Here is a 25,278-nt window from a genome sequence, read left to right as displayed (position 1 = left end):
ATATTGCTATATGTAAAAGGTTAAATAAGCTAATGCATTCTTATGTATTGAAAAATGTGATTAAAGATATTGATTATTTTTCTATTTAATGATATCTTTGCTCATTTTATACATATAGCGTCTTTGTTGGTGTTTCAAAGTACTTGGCATCAGAGTTTTAGCATTGAGGTCTTACCCACTTGTGGGTAAATGTACACTCCTTTTTTAGACTTTTGAAATATTTGATTCTGTGTAAAAGATGGGGCAACCTATCTTATTAAAATTTATTTTTACTCCAGTTGACCTTTAAAAATAACATTGACTGCTTTTTTATGGGATGCTGGTGATACCACCCTCTATTTCATGGGAGAATAATTAACACCTGAAATTTATCCCCTTTCTGTCTTTTTCTCTTTCTTCTGCATTTCTTGACTTAAAGATCTTGTAACCACGATTAGAAGTCATGTATAATTCTTTCTTTTACAGGCTTTTGAGAATATAAATTTTAAGTGTTGAAATTTAGTAATTATAAGGAGAGATAGGAGCAGTTTGCTTTAAAAAAGCTACTACCCATTTTTGATTCAGAGGGTAGCTGAGAAAAATAATTTTTACAGGGTGAAGAATGCCGATGTAATACCTAAAAGGTAAATGTAACTCATAGGCATCAAATAGAATGTGCCAAAAGAAGCATTAAGGTGGCAGCATAAGATATCCAGCCACTGCCAAACACCAAAAGCCCAACAGTAGTGTCCACCACTGGGAGAGGTAGTTCATGAACTGTCGGGGATAGCGATAGGGAAGTCGCAGCCAGAATATGGGAGAGGATGCAACTGGCAGAAGTTTGCAGCCTGTTGGTTATGAACTGACTCTCTTCTCTTTGTTTTGAAATACTTTATTTTCTCTTTGATATTTAAACAGTTAAATGAATGACTGAAAGCTGACTTTTTTAGGGGATTTGCTCTAAACCAATTTGAAAATTTTTGGAGTCTTTATTTTAAAATTATGCTGACTTTTTAATCTATCTTTAAAGGAAAGATTTGTGGGAAAAAGAATAGATTCTGCAAGTTGCTAGTATTCACATAATTTGCAAATATCAGATTCAATTTGACATATAAAGTTGCATTTCTTGCTCTACATTACTTCCTTACCTTTCCAAGCCATCATTATTTTTCTTTATTTTATTTAAAAATTTTTTTAATTTCCATATGTTATTGGAGTACACGTGGTGTTTGGCTACAGGAGTAAGTTCTTCAGTGGTGATTTGTGAGATTTTGGTGCACCCATCACCCGAGCAGTGTCCACTGCACCCTATTGGTAGTCTTTTGTCCCTCACCCCCTTCCTACCCTTTCTGCCTGAGTCCCCAGAGTCCATTGTGTTATTCTTATGCCTTTGCATCCTCATAGCTTAGCTCCCACTTATGAGTGAGACCATATGATGTTTGGTTTTCCATTCCTGAGTTACTTCACTAAGAATAATAGTCTCCAGTCTCATCAAGGTCACTGTGAATGCCATTAATTCATTTCTTTTTATAGCTGAGTAGTATTCCATCGTGTATATATAACACCACAGTTTCTTTATCCACTCAATTGATAGGAATTTGGGTTTTTTCCACGTTTTTGCAACTGCTAATTGTGCTGCCATAAACATAGTGTGCAAGTATATTTTTTGTATAATGACTTCTTTTCCTCTGGGTAGATACCCACTAGTGGGATTGCTCGATCAAATGGTAGTTCCACTTTCAGTACTTTTTTTTTTTTTGAGATAGAGTTTCACTGTTGTCCCTCAGACTGAAGTGCAATGGCGTGATCTTGACTCACTGCAACCTCCGCCCACTAAGTTCAAGCGAGTGTCCTGCCTCAGCCACCTAAGTAACTGGGATTATAGGCAAGCATCACCACACCTGGCTAATTTTTCGATTTTTAGTAGAGATGGGATTTTGCCATGGCAGCCAGGCTGGTCTCGAACTCCTGACCTCAGGTGATCCACCCACCTTGGCCTGCCAAAGTGTTGGGATTACAGGTGTGAGCCACCACGCCTGGCCTCTGCTTTTAGTTCTTTAAGGAATCTCCACACTCTTTTCTGTAGTGCTTTTACTAGTTTGCATTCCCACTAGCAGTGTAGAAGTGTACCCTGTTCACTGCATCTATGCCAACATCTGGTTTTTTTTAATTATGGCCATTCTTGCAGGAGCAAGGTGGTATCACATTGTGGTTTTGATTTGCATCTTCTTGATCATACAGTGATATTGAGCATTTTGAAATACGTTTGTTGACCATTTGTGTATCTTCTTTTAAGAATTGTCTATTCATGTCCTTAGCCCACTTTTTGATGGGATTGTTTTTTTCTTATTGATTCGTTTGAGTTCATTGTGATTCTGGATATTAGCCCTTTGTCAGATGTATAGATTTTGAAATTTTTTTTTCCACTCTATGGGTTGTCTGTTTACTCTGCTGACTATTCCTTTTTTTATTTTTATTTTTATTTTTATTTATTTATTTTTTTAATTTATTTATTATTATTATACTTTAAGTTGTAGGGTACATGTGCATAACGTGCAGGTTTGTTACATATGTATACTTGTGCCATGTTGGTGTGCTGCACCCATCAACTCGTCATTTACATCAGGTATAACTCCCAATGCAATCCCTCCCCCCTCCCCCCTCCCCATGATAGGCCCCGGTGTGTGATGTTCCCCTTCCTGAGTCCGAGTGATCTCATTGTTCAGTTCCCACCTATGAATGAGAACATGCGGTGTTTGGTTTTCTGTTCTTGTGATAGTTTGCTAAGAATGATGGATTCCAGCTGCATCCAAGTCCCTACAAAGGACTCAAACTCATCCTTTTTTATGGCTGCATAGTATTCCATGGTGTATATGTGCCACATTTTCTTAATCCAATCTGTCACTGATGGACATTTGGGTTGATTCCAAGTCTTTGCTATTGTGAATAGTGCTGCAATAAACATACGTGTGCATGTGTCTTTATAGCAGCATAATTTATAATCCTTTGGGTATATACCCAGTAATGGGATGGCTGGGTCATATGGTACATCTAGTTCTAGATCCTTGAGGAATCGCCATACTGTTTTCCATAATGGTTGAACTAGTTTACAATCCCACCAACAGTGTAAAAGTGTTCCTATTTCTCCACATCCTCTCCAGCACCTGTTGTTTCCTGACTTTTTAATGATTGCCATTCTAACTGGTGTGAGATGGTATCTCATTGTGGTTTTGATTTGCATTTCTCTGATGGCCAGTGATGATGAGCATTTTTTCATGTGTCTGTTGGCTGTATGAATGTCTTCTTTTGAGAAATGTCCGTTCATATCCTTTGCCCACTTTTTGATGGGGTTGTTTGTTTTTTTCTTGTAAATTTGTTTGAGTTCTTTGTAGGTTCTGGATATTAGCTCTTTGTCAGATGAGTAGATTGCAAAAATTTTCTCCCATTCTGTAGGTTGCCTGTTCACTCTGATGGTAGTTTCTTTTGCTGTGCAGAAGCTCTTTAGTTTAATGAGATCCCATTTGTCAATTTTGGCTTTTGCTGCCATTGCTTTTGGTGTTTTAGACATGAAATCTTTGCCCATGCCTATGTCCTGAATGGTACTACCTAGGTTTTCCTCTAGGATTTTTATGGTATTAGGTCTAACATTTAAGTCTCTAATCCATCTTGAATTAATTTTCGTATAAGGAGTAAGGAAAGGATCCAGTTTCAGCTTTCTACTTATGGCTAGCCAATTTTCCCAGCACCATTTATTAAATAGGGAATCCTTTCCCCATTTCTTGTTTCTCTCAGGTTTGTCAAAGATCAGATGGCTGTAGATGTGTGGTATTATTTCTGAGGACTCTGTTCTGTTCCATTGGTCTATATCTCTGTTTTGGTACCAGTACCATGCTGTTTTGGTTACTGTAGCCTTGTAGTATAGTTTGAAGTCAGGTAGTGTGATGCCTCCAGCTTTGTTCTTTTGACTTAGGATTGTCTTGGAGATGCGGGCTCTTTTTTGGTTCCATATGAACTTTAAAGCAGTTTTTTCCAATTCTGTGAAGAAAGTCATTGGTAGCTTGATGGGGATGGCATTGAATCTATAAATTACCTTGGGCAGTATGGCCATTTTCACGATATTGATTCTTCCTATCCATGAGCATGGTATGTTCTTCCATTTGTTTGTGTCCTCTTTTATTTCACTGAGCAGTGGTTTGTAGTTCTCCTTGAAGAGGTCCTTTACATCCCTTGTAAGTTGGATTCCTAGGTATTTTATTCTCTTTGAAGCAATTGTGACTGGAAGTTCATTCCTGATTTGGCTCTCTGTTTGTCTGTTACTGGTGTATAAGAATGCTTATCATCAGCAAACAGTGACAGTTTGACTTCCTCTTTACCAATTTGGTTGCCCTTCATTTCTTTTTCTTGTCTGATTGCTCTGGCTAGGACTTCCAGTACTATGTTGAAGAAGAGTGGTGATAGTGGGCATCCTTGTCTTGTTCCAGTTATCAGAGGGAATGCTTTCAACTCTTCCCCATTCGGTATTATGTTGGCTGTGGGTTTGTCATAGATGGGTTTTATTATATTGAGGTATGTTCCTTGTATGCTGATTTTGCTGAGAGTCTTAATCATAAAGGGATGCTAGATTTTGTCAAATGCCTTTTTTGCATCTATTGAGATGATCATGTGATTTTTGTTTTCAATTCTGTTTATGTGGTGTATCACATTTATTGACTTGCATATGTTAAACCATCCCTGCATCCTGGTATGACACCCACTTGATCATGGTGGATTATCTTTTTGATATGTTGTTGGATTTAGTTAGCTAGTATTTTGTTAAGGATTTAACGTCTATGTTCATCAGGGATATTGGTCTGTAGTTTATTTTTATTTTTTGAGACGGAATTTCGCTCTTTGTTGCCCAGGCTGGAGTGCAGTGGTGCGATCTTGGCTCACCACAGCCTCTGCCTCCCCGGTTCAAGCAATTCTCCTGTCTCAGTCTCCTGAGTAGCTGAGATTACAGGTCCCTGCCACCATACCCAGCTAATTATTTTTATAAGCAGTGTTTTGCTCTTGATGCCCAGGCTGAAGTGCAATGGCGTGATCTTGGCTCACTGCAGCCTCTGCCTCCTGGGTTCAAGTGATTCTCCTGCCTCAGCCTCCAGAGTAGCTGGGCTTACAGGTATGCGCCACCACACCTGGCTAATTTTTTTGTATTTTTAGTAGAGATGAGGTTTCTTCCATGTTGGTCAGGCTGGTGTCAAACTCCTGACCTCAGGTGATCTGCCCGCCTCAGCCTTCCAAAGTGCTGGGATTACAATCGTGAGCCACCACGCCCAGCCTGGTCTGTAGTTTTCTTTTGTTATGTCCTTTCCTGGTTTTGGTATTAGGGTGATATTGGTTTCCTAGAATGAGTTAGAGAGGGTTCCCTCTTTCTCTATCTCCTGGAACAGTGTCAATAGGATTAGTACCAATTGTTCTTTGAATACCTGGTCGAATTCTGCTGTGAATCCATCTGATCCTGGACCTTTTTTGTTGGTAATTTTAAAATTACCATTTCAATCTTGGTGCTTGTTATTGGTCTGTTCAGGGTCTCTAATTCTTCCTGATTTAAGCTAAGAAAGTTGTATCTTTCCAATAATTTATCTGTCTCTTTTAGGTTTTCTAGTTTATGCATGTAAAGGTGGTCATAGCAGCCTTGAATGATCTTTTGTATTTCTGTGGTGTCAATTGTAATATCTCCTGATTCATTCCTTATTGAGCTTATTTGGATTTTCTTCTTTTCTTGGTTAATTTTTCTAATGGTATATCAATTTTATTTATCTTCGAAGAACCAGCTTTTTGTTTGATTTATCTTTTGTGGTTTTTTTTTTTTTTTTTTCGTTTGTTTCAATTTCATTTAGTTCTGCTCTGATCTTGGTTATTTCCTTTCTTCTGCTAGGTTTGGGTTTGGTTTGTTCTTGTTTTTCCGGTTCCTAGAGGTGTGTCCTTAGATTGTCTCTTGGTGCTCTTTCAGACTTTTGATATAGGCGTTTAGGGCTGTGAGCTTTCCTTTTAGCACTGCCTTTGCCATGTCCCAGAGGTTTTGATAGGTTGTGTCACTATTGTCATGCAGTTTGAAGAATATTTAAATTTCATCTTGTTTTCATTTTTTTTTTTTTTTTTTGACCCAGTGCTCATTCAGGAGCAGGTTATTTAATTTCCATGTATTTGCATGGTTTTGAAGGTTCCTTGTGGAGTTGATTTCCAGTTTTATTCCACTGTGGTCTGAGAGAGTGCTTGATATAATTTCAGTATTTTCAAATTTATTGAGGCTCATTTTGTAGCCTGTCATACAGTCTATCTTGGAGAAAGTTCCATGCGCTGTTGAATAGAATGTATATTCTGTGGTTGTTGGATGGAATGTTGTGCATGTAACTGTTAGGTCCATTTGTTCCAAGGAATAGTTTAAATCCATTGTTTCTGGCCAGGTATGGTGGTTCACGCATGTAATCCTGGCACTTTGGGAGGCCAGGGCGGGAGAATCACCTGAGGTCAGGAGTTCGAGACCAGCCTAGACAACATGGTGAAACCCTGTCTCTACTAAAAGTACAAAAATTAGCCGGGCCTGGTGGCACACATCTGTAATCCCAGCTACTCGGGAGGCTGAGGCAGGAGAATCTCTTGAACCTGAGAGGTGGAGATTGCAGTGAGCTGAGATTGTGCCACTGCACTCCAGCCTTGGTAACAGAGCATGACTCCATCTCAAAGAAAAAAAAAAAATCATTGTTTCTTTGTTGTCTTTCTGTCTTGACCTGTCTAGGGCTGTCAGTGGTATATTGACACCTCCCACTATTACTGTGTTGCTGTCTATCTCATTTCTTAGATCAGTTAGTAATTGTTTTATAAATGTGGAAGCCCCTGTGTTAGGTGTATATATGTTTAGGATTGTGATATTTTCCTGTTGGATAAGGCCTTTTATCATTATATAATGTCCTTCTTTGTCTTTTTAAACTGGGTAGCTTTAAAGTTTGTTTTGTCTGGTTTAAGAATAGCTACTCCTGCTGGCTTTTGGTGTCCATTCACATGAAATGTCTTTTTCCACCCCTTTAGCTTAAGTTTTTGTGAGTCCTTATGTGTTAGGTGAGTCTCTTGAAGGCAGCAGATGGTTGGTGAATTCTTACTTATTCTGCAATTCTTTATCTTTTTTTAAGTGGAGCATTTAGGCCATTTACATTCAGTTGGTATTAAGATATGAGGTACCATTCCATTCATTGTGCTATTTTTTGCCTGTATACCTTGTTTTCTTTGTTTTTTTAAATCTTATTTTTGTTTTATAGGTCCTGTGTGATTTATGCTTTAAAGAGGTTCTGTTTTGATGTGTTTCCAGGATTTGTTTCAAGATTTAGAATTCCTTTTAGCAGTTCTTTTAGAGGAGGCTTGGTAGTGGCAAATTCTCTCAGCATTTGTTTGTCTGAAAAAAACTCTTATCTTTACTTCATAAATGAAGCTTCGTTTTGCTGCATATAAAATTCTTGGCAAATAATTTTTTTTTTTAGGAGGCTGAAGATAGGGCCCCAATCCCTTCTAGCTTGTAGGGTTTCTGCTGAGAAATCTGCTGTTAATCTGATAGATTTTCCCTATGGTTACCTGGTGCTTTTGTCTCACAGCTCTTAAGATTCTTTCCTTTGTCTTAACTGATAACCTGATGACAATGTTCCTAGGCAATGATCTTTTTGCCATGAATTTCCCAGGTGTTCTTTGTGCTTTTTGTATTTGGATGTCTAGGTCTCTAGCAAGGCTGGGGAAGTTTTCCTCGATTATTCTCCCAAATACGTTTTCCAAATTTTAGATTTCTCTTCTTCCTCAGGAACGCTGATTATTCTTCGGGTGGGTCATTTAACGTAATCCCAGGCTTCTTGGAGGCTTTGTTCATATTTTCTTATTCTTTCTTCGTCTTGTTGGATTGGGTTAGTTCGAAGACTTTGTCTTCGAGCTCTGAATTTCTTTCTTATACTTGTTCAATTCTGTTACTAAGACTTTCCAGAGCATTTTGCATTTCTATTAGTGTGTCCATTTTTTCCTGTAGTTTTCATTGTTTTTTATGTATGCTATCTATTTCCTTGAACATTTCTTCCTTCACTTCTTGTATCATTTTTTAGATTTCCTTACATTGGGCTTTGCCTTTCTCTGGTGTCTCCTCAATTAGTTTAATAACTAACCTCCTGGATTCTTTTTCAGGTAAATGAGGGATTTCTTCTTGGTTTGGGTCCCTTGCTGGTGAGCTAGTGTGATTTTTGCTGGTGTTAACCTTGTTTTGTCATATTACCAGAGTTGGTTTCCTGGTTCCTTCTCATTTGGGTAGGCTCTGTCAGAGGAGAGGTTAGGGCTCAGGGCTGCTGTTCAGTTCCTTTTGTCCCACACAGGTTGTTTTTGATGTAGTACTCTTCCGCATTTCCTATGGATGTGCCTTCCTGGGAGCCGAGTTGTAGTGATTGTTCTCTCTTCTGAATCTATCCACCTGGTAAGCATACCAGGCTTTGGACCGGTATTGGGTGTTGTGTGCCCAGAGTCCTGTGATGTGAACCATCTTTGGGTCTTTCAGCCATGGGTACCACCAGCACCTGTTCTGACGGAGGTGGCAGGCAGTGAAATGGACTCTTTGAAGCTTCTTAGCTTTGGTGGTTTAATGCACTATTTTTGTGCTGGTTGGCCTCCTGCCAGGAGGTGGAACTTTCCAAAGGGCATCAACTGTGGTAGTAGGAGGAGGAACAAGCGGTGGGCAGGGCCCTAGAACTCCCAAGATTGTGTGCCCTTTGTCTTCAGTTACCAGGGTAGGTAGGGAAAGACCATTGGGTGGGGGCAGGGCTAGGCATGTCTGAGTTCAGACTCTCCTTGAGCAGCTCTTGCTGCAGCTGCTGCGGGGATTGGGGTTGAGCTTTCCAGGTCAATGGAGTTATGTTCCTAGGAGGATTATGGCCACATCTGTTGTCAGCGAAGTGGGGGAAAGCCGCAGTCACAGGCATCACCCAGCTCCCACACAATCTGAAGGGCCAGTCTCACTTCCACTGTGCCCCTGACAACATTACTAAGTTTGTTTCCAGGCAGTGGATGAGCAGGACTGAGAACTTGCCCTAGTCTACCCACCTCCCAGCTGCAAAAGCAAGTATGGTTTTCCTTCTCCCGCCTGTAGAGTCTGCACAGTGGATTTACACGCTCCCCCAAGTTCTGGCCAGAAGGCTTCTCCATCAGTTCAAATTTTATCAAACTTCAGCTGGAGATTTCCTTCTCCCTGTGGCCTTTTCCCAGAGCCTCTGGCTGTTCTCCAGAAGGATCCCTGCCTGTGAGACCAGACAAAAACGACTTGGTGGGGGCCCAGTGAGCTTCCAGGGGTTTTCCCGCTGCTTCCTCTACCCTTGTATTTCACTCAGCTCTCTAAATTGACTCAGCTCCAGGTAAGGTCAAAATCTTCTCCCATTATCCAGGCCTTCAGTTTCCCCAGTGGAGGTGTGTTTGGGGGCACACAATCTCCCTTTCCCACTTCCACAGTCTGGGCCCTTGCAGTATTTAGGGTGTCTCCCAGGTCCTGTAGGAGCAATCTGCTTCCTTCAGGGGCTCTGTGGGTCCTCTCAGCTTTCCTAGTTTATTTTTGTAGTCATTCTGGAGCAAAATTTCACAATGCTAGCCTCCACATGCTGCTCTGTCAGAGCTGCAATCTAGTCCTTCCTCTAGTTATAGTCCTTCAATCTAGTTTGCAATGATCCCTCTATTTTTCAATTTTATTTGATTTTAATTAAATTTTAAAAGTCACATGTAGCTAATGGCTACTGTATCAGATAGCACAGCCATGGAAAGTAGAAAGTTGACGCTTCCATTTTGTTCTTAGTTCCATTGCCTTGATTTTTTCATTAGGTTTACTTCCCAGAATATCCTAAGATTCTCATTTTGTTTATTGCTCTGAACATCTACTGTTTGTTTTTATGAACACAATGAAAGAAGTATAAGACAGATGAAATAAAAGTTCTTTAGCATTTGTAAGAAATATTTGAGAGCTTTCAAGATGAGTTCAGAAAGATAACCAAGGTATCTATTTGAATGAGTTGTGAAAAATTACATGTCTTAATATAATGTCTGATTTAAGAAGTTCAGTGTTTCACACTTTTTTTTACTGTGAAAGTACACTAGCAGAGGTATACAGAAAAGGGATGAAACTTTTTTGTTTTTGTTTTTGTTTTCAAATTTCTGAGGACCCAAGTCTGGGTGTCACCAGCATACATGTTAAAGCTTGATTTTGTTGTCATTATTTACTTTTCATTATCCCATTACTTTAATTGGTCATAATCTTCATAAAACCAAAAATAACTCATTTTTTAACATTTTTGATATTCATTTTCTATTTATCTAAATTTTCATCACCTAGTTCATGTATGGAAACCTGCAATTAAATATGAATTTCCATTTTTTTAAACTTGACCACTGCACCATACCATTTCCAGAATTGTTTGGCTTGTTTTATTTCCTAAATGAAATTTTCATTGGCATGTGATTTCAAAGTAGCTTTGCTGCTTATTTCATTATATGCCTGCTGTGGTGTGAAAGATTTTGGATTGTATTGCATGTTTTTAGAATTATTATCTGGATATATTTTAGGATTTTCAAATTTTTATTGGGCAGCTTTTTTGTATGCATTAATGTTTAAAAATGTAAAGGTTAAAATATCTTTAAATGAAGATACTAAAATATTCTGCATGTTTGTTGTATGAGTAGATTTTGGGGCCCAGTGCCATATAGCATGCTATAACATCACTTCCAATAAGTAATATTGTGGGCTGATTGCTAAATTTTACCTGAACTGATACCATGTCAGATATCTTTTAAGACATTCTTTTGAGTGATGACAGTTATGTGGTATACCAAATTCAGCCATTCATTTTTGATATTGGATACATGGTAGTATGAAAGAATGTAGGTTAAGAAGTTTGTGTTTATGTTAAGGGACTTATTTTGTGGGCAAGTAAGACTACATACTCTTAAGAACAGATTTACGGCCGGGCGCGGTGGCTCACGCCTGTAATCCCAGCACTTTGGGCGGCTGAGGTGGGTGGGTCACAAGGTCAGGGGTTCAAGACCAGCCTGGCCAGATGGTGAAATGCCATCTCTACTAAAAATATAAAAATTAGCCAGGCGTGGTGGTGGGCGCCTGTAATCCCAGCTACTCAGGAAGCTGAGGCAGAGAATTGCTTGAACCCGGGAGGCGGAAGTTGCAGTGAGCTGAGATCACACTCCAGGCTGGGCGACAGAGTGAGACTCCGTCTTAAAAAAAAAAAAAAAAAAAAAGAACAGATTTACAAATGGGGTAATATGGTATGCATGCACCTGTGGTAAATGGACAACCCTGGACAACCCTGGAGTCCTGTGAACCAGTGAGTAAGGACTGTCATACATTGGTTTCTTGATTTATTAAAATTGGGATAATAATACTAAAAAGTGTGATGTTTAAGGTCATTCATTGTTTTATATATGTTGTAAAAGTATTGGCAGTATTTTTGGGGCAACTTTTGGCTTACTGAATTAAGTAATCTTAATGATTCTTTGTTTCAGGTCATAAGAAGATATTAAATGGTTGGTCCCTCTTAAAAATCACTGAATTATAGGTCTATGAATGCATTTTTCACTCTTCTGTAGATTGCACTCGGTTAACTAATGATCTTCCCTACTGAATTTTTCCAGATAAAACAATACTACAGTGGGAAACCCTCTATTGTAGTGTTTTTAAAAATTCTGGGGTCACGTCACATACTCTTTTGGAAATCTGATAAAAGCTGTGGGGTTTTACCAGAAAATATGCATATGTATATAGATGAAAGATTTCTAATAGTTCATGGATCTGCCTGGCACCTCTTCATAGGCCTTGTGCTAGGGACCCCTGCTCTTTTATGTATCGACTCATTTCCTGTCAGTCAGCAAAGACTGTTCATTTCAGTGCCTTTGGATATAGTGTATAAAAGTAACTATAAATGCTAATTATATAATTTTAAAAGATCTTGACCCCATGTAGTATTGTATTATATGTTTTTATCTTTATGATTTAATATGGGTTTGATGTGGGTTTACTATAGAATATTTTCCTTTTTGATTTGATAACTAATAATTTGGGCTTGTCTTTTGTATACTAAGGAAAAAATTTTAAAAACATTTTCACAATACAAATTTCATGTGGAGCCACTTCGGATACTGTTTTTGTGATATATTTGTAGATATGTCTGTAAGACATGACTCCTCTTTCCTTCATTCTAATCATTTTCCTACAGCTGTAACTAAACAAAGACTTACTAATTACACAGGGTGGAAGCGCAATTCATTGACCCCGAGGACAACTATTTTTCCTTGCCCTGGCTGTGAGCATGATGTGGATCTTGGAGAACGAGGAATCAATGGTCTGTTTCGAAACTTCACTTTGGAAACTATTGTGGAAAGATATCGGCAGGCAGCTAGGGCAGCCACAGCCATTATGTGTGACCTTTGTAAACCACCACCTCAGGAATCCACAAAAAGCTGCATGGACTGTAGTGCAAGTTACTGCAATGAATGCTTCAAAATTCATCATCCTTGGGGTACAATAAAAGCTCAGCATGAGTATGTTGGTCCAACTACTAACTTTAGACCCAAGGTAAGTGAAGTTTTTATTAGAGTGTTATTTTAACTTAATGTTGTGAAACGTTTATGTAACTTAATGTTATGAAATAAATATATTGAGTCTAGAACTTGACAGAAAGGAAATAACTTTTAAAGCAGGTGTGAGAACTTAAGGCCTAGTTGGCTGGAGTTACTATGGGGCTAAACATCCCCACCAATAGAGGGCAATATTGTGGTTTATTCTATTATAATCCAGTGTGATACACTACAATAAATGAATGTTTGTAATGATAACTCTGATTAAAGGTTATCTCAGATATACTCTTTAAGATTGAAATGGTTAAAGTTAAAAAGCCTTTTTGTGCTTTAGTGTGATAAATCCATAATTGCTTAAAAAGTTTGACTGCGAAACGTATTTTTGTTTTTAGTTAGCTAGAATTGTACAATGAATAAAAGTAACTACAGCCTAATATTTTGTAGCTTGTAGCTTGTGATATAATGGTTATATGTTATCTAAAGTAGAATTTGCATTTCTTAAACGTTCTGAGTAATTTTTTTAATATTGCTCAAAAGAAGTTTATGTATTGTTTGCCCTGCTATGTGCCTGGAAATAAACTGATCTTTTGATATCTGATTTATATCGATTTTTAAAACCTGTGGTTGAGTTTTTCAAAGTTCTTATTCCTTATAACGTAGTAACCTGTGTATGAAAATCTATTTGCATTCTTAAGTGTAAAACCTTTAATTTGTAAGAAAAAATGGGAAAAACTCAAAAGTTTTTTTGAAACTATGAGCTATTTCTTATATTAAATAGTGAAGGATTGGTAGATTAAGGCAAAAACCATCTGTGCTATCACATTTTGAATGACCTTTCTCAAACTGTGTCAGTCTGGCAGTAGATTCATCAGATAGCTTTTAATCCTCTATTATGTTCCTTATTTTAAATGCTCAAGGCCATCAATTTTTAAAAATTTGTAACTTCAACCTGATGTTTTAATGTTTCTTTTAAATGATTAAATTGATTTCTACCATGAAATAACCTTTGATTAAATGACTTTTATTAAGGTTGGGTCTTTGTGAATTAAAGATTTAAGGAAATTTTAAGTATAGCCTTACAGTTTCTGTTTACAAATATCATAAAACATTGATAAGACCAAAAGAAATACAGATAGATTATACTGAGAAACATTTCATTTGTCAAGTAGTTAATGCTACTCAATTCTAAAACGGTGTCCAAAATGGTGTTCCTTACTGCTATGGAATATTTGCCTATAACGTTGAGTTCTTTTGATCATTTCTTGCAGATAGACAAACTTTTTATTTTATTTTAAATGTAATGGCTTTGGGGATGTGGAAGCTTGGACATGCTGAAAAACTTGAAACATTTTCCAATTGTTTTTCTCCTGAGCCTATATATTGGTATTAGGACTTTCTATATTGTACTTTTTGTTTGTTCCTTTTAAATGTAAGTTACAAAATTAGCTGGGCATGGTGGCACATGCCTGTAATCCCAGCTACTTGGGAGGCTGAGGCAGGAAAATTGCTTGAACCTAGGAGGTGAAGGTTGCAGTGAGCGGAGGTTGCGGTGAGCGGAGATCGCACCATTGCACTCCAGCCTGGGCGACAGAGCGAGACTCCGTCTCATAAATAAATAAATAAATGTCTCTAAGTTATCAGACAAGTTACAGTTGCTTAAAATGTAATCTATTGGAATCTTTAACAACTTTTGATTTTATTAACATACTAAAAGGAATTTCCCCTTTCAAACGAAAACAGTTATTTTACATAAAATTTCATATGTTATTTATCAGATAGCTTTTAGTCCTCTACGATAATAGTTTACAGAGTAAAAAGGTAGACAAATCAGAAAAACAGTTCCAAATTTGGTCAGTGCATTTGTAATTAATTTGTAAAAGGAAACACATCTAGAAGCTTATCAAGTTTTCTGAGACTCTTTTAGTAACAGATTTCTGTTACTGAGGCCATGAGTCTCATAAATTGTTATGGTACTTCATTAAAAATATTGACTATGATAGTTAAGAATTGCCTCATCAGTGTGGTCAGATGGCCTTTCTAAGTGTTCTAAGTGTTCATTCCATTTGAATCTGATAGGAATGAAACTCTAACTGAACAAGTTTTGGAGAAATAACATTTACATATTAGGAAGAGATTGGGCACGTTCAGAGGGGTATGGCTGTAGACAACATCTACACATTAATCATTTGAACCCTCAAATTGAAAAATAGTAATTCCAATATAGAGAATTTTCATGCGATGTATCGACCATTTTTCTTTTTACATTCATATTCATTTAAATGGCTTTATTTAGTGATTTTGTAAAGGAAATCTTTGTATTTTGGTAGTTTGTCAGGTTACTTGAAACCTGGATCCTTAATCACACTTTTATTCTTTACTCAATAGATTTTAATGTGCCCAGAACATGAAACAGAGAGAATAAACATGTACTGTGAATTATGTCGGAGGCCAGTTTGCCATCTGTGTAAGTTGGGTGGTAATCATGCCAACCACCGTGTAACCACCATGAGCAGTGCCTACAAAACCTTAAAGGTAGGACTTATTTTTGGAACAGAATTTTGATTCTTCGTAACTTTATGCCTTTAACTTTTAATTTTTAAAATCATGGTGTGTTACATGACCTTTTTTGTACTAAACTGAGTTAAAGTGTTACTTAATGATCTACTAATATTAGGTTGTTAGTATTTCTGATGAATAGTTATTTGTGGTACTGATAAGGCCTGGCATATATTGTCACCTACATTGCATTAGCTCTGAATTCTGAGGGAAGAGAGAAGGCTGAAGGACACTTCATCATGATACCCAAATGAGCCCAATGTCTATAATAATGGATGTCTACATAGGATTGACATACTTTAAAGGGTTGTGGCTGTTTTAAGACACTTGATTCTTATTTCTTGCCTATAGAATCAGTATTTTGTTCATTCTGATGGCACTTTTACGATTTAAAACTGAATTACTTCCTTTCTGTTAGCTTTATTGATGATATTTAAAACTTTCAAATTTGATAATCAACAGCAAAGCAGGCAGTGGTAGAAAACTTTTTGTTTTATTCTTTTTCCCTTTAAACAATATTTTTAAAAGAAATCTTCTGTATACCTACTACCCATTTTGTTTCCTTCCTCTCTAACAATACGTGTATGCATTTTTTGCCTCTATCTAATTGCATATATACAAACTGTTTTGTTTTACATTTTATATTTATGTTGTACTCTATCTTCTCTGCACATATGGAATACAGGTATAATTGTATAATTGTTCTTGCCTACTAATTCTCTCATCTGTTTCACTACTAGGTCAATTTTGATTGATTTTTTTTTAATTAGAGTTTATATTCCTCTGCTACCTTGCATGCCTGCTAATTTTTGATTGGCTGCCAGTTATTGGATATTTTTGTATTCCTACAAATGCTATTTTCTTTGAGTATGTGATTAAGTTACTTGGAAACGTTTGGATCTTACTTTGTGAGGCAGGACAGAACAGCATTTGGTTCTAAGGGCTAATGTTACCTGACTATCAAAGTAAAAGCCTTTGATTACTTTTTTCAATGCCCTGTGAATTTTGAGGTGTTTTTTTTTTTTTTTTTTTTATCTGACTGGTGGGGAACAGACACTCTTCCCAGCCTTGTGTAAGCTCCTGGCATTGTTTCCTCAGGGCCTGTAGGGTAATTCTTTGCCTAAGCTTGGGCAGTTTCCTCACACACAAGAGTTGATGAGGACTGCTGAATATATAAGGGGGACTGTTTGTGTCTCTGGAGTTCTTTCTCTTTACAACAGTCTCTTCTTAGGTACATGCCTTACAATGTATGGCCTCCTTGGACTCAGCTGCATCTCCTCAGGGTTCTTAGTTTGCCCTCAGGAGACTCTGATATACACTGGTGTTTGAGAACAACCGATCCAGAGGAAAGCTTCTGAGCAGTTTTGAATTCCCTGAGAAATTAGCCTCTGATTAGTGCCTAAAGAACTGGGGTCCTGTTTTATCTAAAGGAGTTAGTGGTAGCCTTGTCTTTTTACATTTTAATCTTCAGTGCCTATTTTCTGTGTGGTGCATATACTTTTTGGAGACAAAACTAATCTAGTCTTTTAAAACAAACTGGCTATATTTGAGGGGACTATTAAGACTGGAGCTGTCTCAGATAAAAGCTGTTCTCAGATAAACATGTAGTTGGCCAGATACTTTGAGCATTAAAACTCAGAGAGTGTAGTGCTTTTAGATCATGCGTCTGAATTCTGCCCTGTATCCTTCTCTGGTCCTTACCTCTTTGAGTCAATTAACTTACCTTTTCCTATCTTGTAGTTCTAATGTAAGCTGCTATCATAGAACTAAGCCTTACTTAAATTTAAATGGCCAAATTTGTCTCATTGCTACCGTAGTTAAAAAGGGTACCACCACTTGCACCTAGTACTTCTGATTTCCACATGGGCCTGTTAGGGATGGTATTGTCAGAATTGCCATTTTACTTTCAGCTTGGTGGTAAGAAGTACCCCTCAGCCTGCGGAATAGTGTTTAGTGTTTAATAGTGCCCTCTTCTTGAGCACCCTTTTCCTTTCAAGTCATTGGTGGTAACTGAGCCTGAAATGCTCAGATCGGCCTGTAAGGGCTACAGCTTGAAAGGCATTTTCTGGATGTTCTTGTTCTTATTTAGACTCTGAATACATTTTTCTGTTACAGCTTTTTACCCCATGGTGTTTCGGGGCTTTTGTGTTTTGTTTTTTGTGTATTTCAGAGTAGGTTTTCTGGGCAAGACCAGGGATCTCACCAAAACCTCTGACGGCATTTCTATGGGAAAGAAACTATACTTCAAAATGTCTGCCTTACAGACAGATCACTCAATGAGCTCTGGAAATTGCCTGTTTTTATAAAACTATTTTCATTATTGTGTAATTATTTCATAGGCTGGGATGGACTGTGAATATTATTTTGGAAGGCTCTTTGTTGCTATTCCTATTGTGTAGAGGTGTGTGTGTCTGCGCGCGCGCGCACGTGGGTGTTTGTGAGAGTAAATTGTAAAATCTGAAGACAAAACTATTTGAATTGCTGCTCTTCCATTTACTTAGAAGCCTTAGGAGCAGGAGCTCTAGGAATGACAATGAAACAATAAAAATGTATTATTTTTATATTCGGAAGTTTTGACTAACCATTATTACCTTGTTCTTTTTTTCCAACTGATTCTAATATTTCATACATCCTTTGGCCTTCTGTGCCTAAGGCCATTAATTGTTTACTCTGGGTTAATAATGATAATTGCCATAGTTGATTTTATTATCTGTTTATCAGAGGCTGTAGAAGAGGATGAGTCCTGTGTAATTAAAAAAAAAAAAAACTCTGCAAGGTCTTTGTTAAACTCCCGTTTTGTCCGTTTGTGTTATGAATGTGTTTCAACAGGAAAAGCTTTCAAAGGATATTGATTACCTTATTGGTAAGGAAAGCCAAGTGAAGAGTCAAATATCTGAACTAAACTTGTTAATGAAAGAAACAGAGGTAAGTGATAAACTATCTTACATATTTTAAATTATTGTTATTTTATCTAGACATTCACTCATTTGTTCATAAAATCCTGAGAGTATTATATGAGCTGGGAATACAAAGTTGTGTTAGATTTCACCCCTGCTTTTCTGGGGCTCTGGAAACAAATATAAAAAATGAATTACAATGTTGTGCGGTCACTTCTGTGATAAAGCTAGTGATTAAATGATACTGGAACACAGAGGGAAAAATGACTGTGTGGCAACTAACAAGATCTCAAAAATATGTAATAGTAATATAAGGGAACTGATAGATTTTACTTATTTTTATTATATTTTTTAAAATTAATAGATCACTTTTGGAAAATGTGCTATATGCAGATTAGACCAGGTTTATTTTAAATTTCAGGTATTCCTGAGTGTATACCCTATATATGTTCCCCAAAAGACATATATTAGAATGTTGGTGGCTGCCTTGTTTGTAGTTGTCACAAAGTGGGATCTACCCACATGCCCATTAACAGTAGAATAAAAGCAGCAATAAGAATGAATGATGTGCAGCTGCACACAGCAGTGTCGATTAATCTTGCAATAATGTTGAAAGGAAGGTGCCAGACACAAAGGAATACATACCATGTGATTACATTTATAAAAAGTACCAAAAAAGGTGAAACTAGATGATGTTGTTAGATTTGAGGAGGGGTGGATCAGTGCCTGGAAAGGTTATATGGAGGCTTCTGGAATACTTGTAATGTTCTTTTATCTAATCTGGATTTTCTGTTGGATGCTGGTTATATTGAGTGTGTGGGTAAAGATTCATTAGTCTTTATACTTACATGTACATTTTTCCATTTGTGTATTATGTTTTAATAAAAAATTGGAAAAGATAACATTTTAAAAATATAGTAAAAGGGGATTGGGTTGGGTTATTTTAAAAGTCCAGATATTCTTCATTGACTTTGTTGTACACTTGTTTTTCTTCTCCATTTGAAACAAAGTTGAGCCATTACTCCTGATTTTTGGTAATTAAATATAAAAATATCCCAGCTAGTATGACTCTGTTACTTGAAGAAATTTTTTTCCAATATAGGGTGAAATTATTGAGAAATCATGTAAATTAACACCCTTACCAGTAGTGCTTTTGTTTTTAATATTATTTTCCTGATCTTTACTGCCCGTCAGTCGTTTTTCCATGCAGTTTGGGGTTTTCTTTTTCATATTTTTGTTGGATTAAATGACAGACTGTCTCAACACAAAGCAGATGATCACCTCAGTAGTTTGCTTCAAGTGTTGCATCTTTGGTCATTTTATTAGTAGCCTTGTTTGTTGGTCCTCTCGGTCCTGCTGCCCTTCACTTCTGAAATAAAGACCGAGAGTCTGTTTTGGGATTTGTCATCAATAGGTTAAAAATTGCAGAACTTAGGTGTCAAGTATTCATGTAGACACCGATTCCTTGTGATCGTGGGGACATTATTGAGTTGTTTTGTATCATTTGCCTAAGCTGTATCTGCAGGCTTATCAATAAGGATTTTTTTTATGGTAGATAACTTGCCTCCATTCTTGACCTTTACTCAGTGATGGTGGTGATACTGTCTTTTTATCTTTAATTATACTTAGCTGGAAAAAAATCTCTCTATAATAATATTTCTGAGTTTAATGTCGTGATTTGTCAGTGAAATACTATCAAAATATCACTACCTTCTACTCCCTCTCTTTTAAAAATATGTGGTTTTCAGTGTTAGGAAACAGGAGATCTGGAAAAAATTTCCTTTCATTATGTTGGTGTTGGCTGGAAGCCATTGGAAAATGCACAGTACACTTCTGCCATATATTATCAGCTTTTAAGAATGTTCTTGGCCAGGTGCAGTGGCTAACGCCTATAATCCCAGCACTTTGGGAGGCCGAGGCAGGTGGATCACGAGGTCAGGAGTTCAAGACCAGCCTGGCCACAGGTTTCACATAGTGAAACCCTGTCTCTACTAAAGATACAAAAAAATTAGCTAGGCATGGTGGCGCACGCCTGTAATCCCAGTTACTCGGGAGGCTGAGGCAGGAGAATTGCTTGAACCCGGGAGGCGGAGGTTGCAGTGAGCCGAGATCACACCATTCCACTCTGGCCTGGGCAACAGGGCGAGACTCCGTCTCAAAAAAAAAAAAAAAAAAAAAAAAAAAGCCGAGTGTGGTGGCTCACACCTGTAATCCCAGCACTTTGGGAGACTGAGCAGGCAGATCATGAGGTCAGGAGATCCAGACCATCCTAGCTAACATGGTGAAACCTCATCTCTACTAAAAATGCAAAAAATAATTAAATGGGCATGGTGGCAGGCGCCTGCAGTCCCAGCTACTCAGGAGGCTGAGCCAGGAGAATGGCGTGAACCCAGGAGGCGGAGCTTGCAGTGAGCCGAGATCGCGCCACCATGCTATAGCCTGGGCAACACAGCGAGATTCCGTCTCAAAAAAAAAAAAGTGTTCTCGAAGACTTTTTTTTGTTGGCTGCTGTGAGTCTGTTATAATAACTGCTTAGGAGTGCTTTGCCAGTCTTCTCAAATCATGAGCTCTGATTTTATAGGAATTCAGAATGTTTAACCAATACTAGGATAATTTTCTGACAGTTTGTATGAATGTTTATTTACAGTATGTGACATTGTGGTATGTACTTTATGTAAATAACCTTTTAAAGTCTCTTCACAAAAACCTAAATGGTTTTTCTTATCCCCTGTTTTCAGAAGAGAAAAACAGAAAGAGAAGTGAAATGATTAGCATATGGTCACACAGCTAAGTCAGGATTTAATTATAATTAAATTATATGAATGTGAAGAGGATACTTTTATTTTTATATCTTAGTAAAGAATGTCATATTTTAGAGTTTTGTGGCTAAAAACTTTTTTAGGCCGGGTGCGGTGGCTCATGCCTGTAATCCCAACACTTTGGGAGGCCAAGGAGGGTTGATCACAAACGAGGTCAGGAGGTCGAAACCATCCTGGCTAACACTGCGAAACCCCATCTCTACTAAAAATATGAAAATAAATTAGCCGGGCATGGTGGCACGTGCCTGTAGTCCCAGCTACTTGGGAGGCTGAGGCGGGAGAATCACTTGAACCGGGGAGGCAGAGGTTACAGTGAGCCGAGATCGCGCCACTGCACTCCAGCTTGGGTGACAGAGAGAGACTCCATCTCAAAAAAACAAAAACAACTTTTTAAAAAGTTGGAGTAGTGTAGAAAGGGTTAAAACATTTCTGAATTTGAAATGAATTCAAAGCTCTGGACTTGTGTCTTCCTGTTTTTGGTTAAATCAGTTCATTTCTCCTTCAAATTCCTTTATATACCACTGAAAGATTGTTCTCTTATTTAATTGACTAAATTGTCTATACTGGACTTCGGAGACGAAAAGCTTAAGGAAGTACAATATTATAAAATTACAAAGTAAATCTGAATAAAAGTTGTCATTTGTTCTTTGCTGAATGTATTTGATGCCAAAATATTGTTCTGAAAATTTCAGAGTCAGATAAAACTTTTTTTCTTTATAATATCTAGGTTGGTTTTATTGAATTTTGATAATGTTGTCATCACATAGATGAAATATAATTATGTAGAACTTTGTGGAAAGCCATTTGGGTTTGACAGAAGAGGCAATGCTTTATCTTAGTGTAATGGAGATACTGTTTTTTCATAGTGTAATGGAGAGAGGGCTAAAGAAGAAGCAATTACACATTTTGAAAAGCTCTTTGAAATTCTGGAAGAGAGGAAATCATCTGTTTTGAAAGCAATTGACTCCTCCAAGAAACTAAGATTAGACAAATTTCAGACTCAAATGGAGGAGTACCAGGGACTTCTAGAGAACAATGGACTTGTGGGATATGCTCAAGAAGTGCTAAAGGAGACGGATCAGTCCTGCTTTGTGCAAACAGCAAAGCAGCTCCACCTCAGGTATTCTCTTTTACTTCTAACTTCAGAACCTCTTGAGCAATTTTATTAAATGCTGCTGTGTATTCTCACTGTAGCTCTGAGTGGTCCATAATGCTGTGTTAATGTGAGGTACATCTTGCCTCATTCTTAACTTTAATTTTGAATGAAGTGTGGGTGTTATTTTGTTAATCATGTTGCAGATATTTAGTTTGATTTGCCTTCTTGAAGAATCATTTTTTGTATAAAATATCTGTCTGCAGAATACAGAAAGCCACAGAATCTTTGAAGAGCTTTAGACCTGCAGCTCAGACTTCTTTTGAAGACTATGTTGTTAATACCTCTAAGCAAACAGAACTTCTTGGAGAATTATCCTTTTTCTCTAGTGGTAAGTCTTAATGAAGGCAAAAACCTCATTCTTTTTGTCTGAATTTATATAGTGTGGAAGAAAACACAAGTTCTCTTAAATTTGACATTATAAAGCAGCATATCACTTGCCCAGGACTATCGTAGCATCCTGAAATGATATCCTATTTATGTTTTTATAACTGTATTTTATGCACAAAAACTATGTTCCATTAGTTTGTGTGTTTTTAAACATTGCATAAATAACATTATGTTGTATGTATTCTTTTTGTAAATTCCTTTTTAGAAAATTAACGTAAATATTTGTTATGTGAAATTTTGATTTAAAGTGATATTTTAACTGTTTACAGTATTTCATAAATAAATCATTTTCCTACTAAGATATTTTTTTTTCTATTTTTTTCCTCTTTTATAAAGCAATGCTGTATTGCACATCCTTGTCAGAATTTTTGGGGCAAGTGTATGTGACTTTCTCGAACAGAAGCCTAGAGATGGAATCTGCAGGCTGTTTACATTGCTGTATTAGTTTGCTTGGGCTGCAGTGACAAAAGTACCATAGACTGAGTGGCTCAAACAAATTCATTTTCTTACATTTCTGGAGACTAGAAGTCGGAGATCAGGGTGTTGACAGGGTTGGTTTCTTCTGAACCTCTCCTCTTGGTTGATAAATGGCTGTCTTCTCCGTGTGTCTTCACATGGTCCTCTGTTTGTGTTTCTGTGTAATCTAATCTTCTCTTTTTATAAGGACACTGGTCATATTGGAGTAGGGCCCATTCTAATGACCTGATTTTAATTTAATTTCCTCTTTAAAGACCGTATTTTAAAATACAGTCACATTCTGAGGTATGTACTGGGGTTTAGGACTTCAACTTGTGAATTTCCAGGGGCGAGGGTGGGGTCTGGGGGACTGGGGAAGGATGCAGTTCAGCCCATAACACTTGCTCATGTTTCTATTTTGCTACTCCCTAGCAGGGAGGTCTTCCTTGCCTGTTTTTCTTCTGCTCACCTCATTCCTCTCCCTAAGGTTTCTCTTCTAGTGATGGTGAACAGTTACAGTCCTTAGAAAGATATGCTTATAGTGTGATTACTTTATAGGTACAGATTTGTAGATTGTATGTTAATGAAAGGAAATTTGTCTTGTTAAAAGTTTAAAACTCTGAAGGATTAACTGCAACCCCTTTTTCAAATCTGTACCTGAATCTGATTTATTATGACTACCTTATTTTTTCAAAGATATTTGTCGTCACTTAAAATGCTGTTTGTATTTCATACACTATACTGTGTTTCCAAAATGTATACTTGAATAGTATATATATACAAATATATTTTTGCTTACTTTTGTGAGTCCTAGGTCCTCCCTCCCTTTGGATCCCAAAGTGGTTGCTGGAAAGGTGAGGTTGAGGGTGGGTGATCCTGGGTTATACCATTGTATAGCAAGGAAACAGATGGATGAGAATGGGATAGTAGTCACCTAGCTTCTGGCTAATGGATCTTCCCCTCGCTTTTTGCTACATGCATTTTTTTTTTTTTTTTTTTGAAAGCTATCTTTCAAAAAAAGAAAAAGGATATGGGGTAGGGGGTTTACTATTTGTGTTATTTTGTAACTTTTTTTTTTAATTTTAAAATGTATTTAGGATAACTTTCCAGAACTCATGATGGCTGCATAACGTTCAGTTGTATAAATGCAGCATACACAGACATGCTTATACATTGGGGAATAAGGAGAGGAGAGAGACTTCTGATTCTTATTCATGTCCTTCTCTGTGATTTGACATAAAAGTGTATGTGTAGCTTTTATAGCATATTGTTCTTAGCATATGATTCCAGCAGTTAAGCTTAGGAATTGGCTCTATAGAAAGGACTATGCATATGAACAAAGATTTAGCTTTTAGTCATTTTATTTTTAGTGAAAAACCAGAAACCTGTTTCCAAAACTCAACAGTTAAATGTTGATATACATAGTAGTATACCATTGAGGGGGAAAATACTGGCAGGATCTATACAAAAAGGTTATAGTAAAATCTTTTAATGTGTATTTTTTAGTTTCTGATTTCCTTACAAAACTATGTATCATGATTGTATTCAGAAAAATTAATTTGCTTTGCAACTCTACAGAATAAAATATGAAAAGAAATGATATAATATTCATTGAGAGGCCGAGCACCGGTGGCTTACGCCTGTAATCCCAGTACTTTGGGAGGCCAAGGTGGGCAGATCACGAGGTCAGGAGATCGAGACCATCCTGGCTAACGTGGTGAAACCCCATCTGTACTAAAAACTCAAAAAATTAGTAGGGCGTGGTGGCACGTACCTGTAATCCGAGCTACTTGGGAGACTGAGGCAGGAAAATCACTTGAACCTGGGAGGCGGAGGCTGGAGTGAGCTGAGATCATGCCACTGCACTCCAGCCTGGACAACAGAGCAAGACTCTGTCTCAAAAAAAAAAAAAAAATTCGTTGAGAATTTGATATTCTTACCAGACTTATATTTTAAAATATTAAAATAATAGTTTGTTTAGGGAAGGACATAGGTAAAAAAAATTTCAAGTCATGGGCTATTATTCAGTAGGTAGAAGGCATGTGTTTAAAAAAAATTTACTTGTGGCTTTGAGTCAGTTTTCTTTTTTATTATTTCTCCTTTCAGTTATAAGTATAGATATACCTTTTAAATATAAAATATATTAAAAATTTTAATATATTTAGTTTTGTGCTTTCTTATAGTATTATAAATTTAGAAAATTATTGGACAGTATAGAAATCAGTAAATAGCCAGGCGCGGTGGCTCACGCCTGTAATCCCAGCACTTTGGGAGGCTGAGGTGGGCAGATCACGAGGTCAGGAGATCGAGACCATCCTGGCTAACACGGTGAAACCCCGTCTCTACTAAAAATACAAAAAATTAGCTGGGCGTCGTGGCGGGAGCCTGTAGTCCCACCTAC

General features: G+C 37.3%; 1 protein-coding gene across 8 annotated transcripts in view; it reads left to right on the top strand.

The window, feature by feature from the left end:
* Positions 1-25,278, top strand: part of TRIM36 (tripartite motif containing 36) — a 56,993-nt gene that overhangs the window by 22,478 nt on the left and 9,237 nt on the right. For 4 of the 8 annotated variants that reach the window (XM_065546650.2, XM_065546648.2, XM_073994075.1 and 1 more), the window contains 6 exons: positions 11,536-11,556; positions 12,279-12,604; positions 14,992-15,138; positions 17,992-18,087; positions 21,745-21,998; positions 22,238-22,362. In XM_065546650.2, coding sequence (XP_065402722.1) covers positions 11,536-11,556; positions 12,279-12,604; positions 14,992-15,138; positions 17,992-18,087; positions 21,745-21,998; positions 22,238-22,362 — 969 coding nt within the window. The remainder of the gene's footprint in view (positions 1-11,535; positions 11,557-12,278; positions 12,605-14,991; positions 15,139-17,991; positions 18,088-21,744; positions 21,999-22,237; positions 22,363-25,278) is intronic. The other 4 variants (XM_005557537.4, XM_065546649.2, XM_005557538.4 and 1 more) reach the window with 1 other exon arrangement.

Source organism: Macaca fascicularis, chromosome 6 (assembly GCF_037993035.2).
Source record: "Macaca fascicularis isolate 582-1 chromosome 6, T2T-MFA8v1.1".
In the NCBI taxonomy this organism is placed as follows: Eukaryota; Metazoa; Chordata; class Mammalia; order Primates; family Cercopithecidae; genus Macaca; species Macaca fascicularis.
Note: the sequence above shows the minus strand (reverse complement) of the source record. Positions and strands in the feature narration are given on the sequence as shown.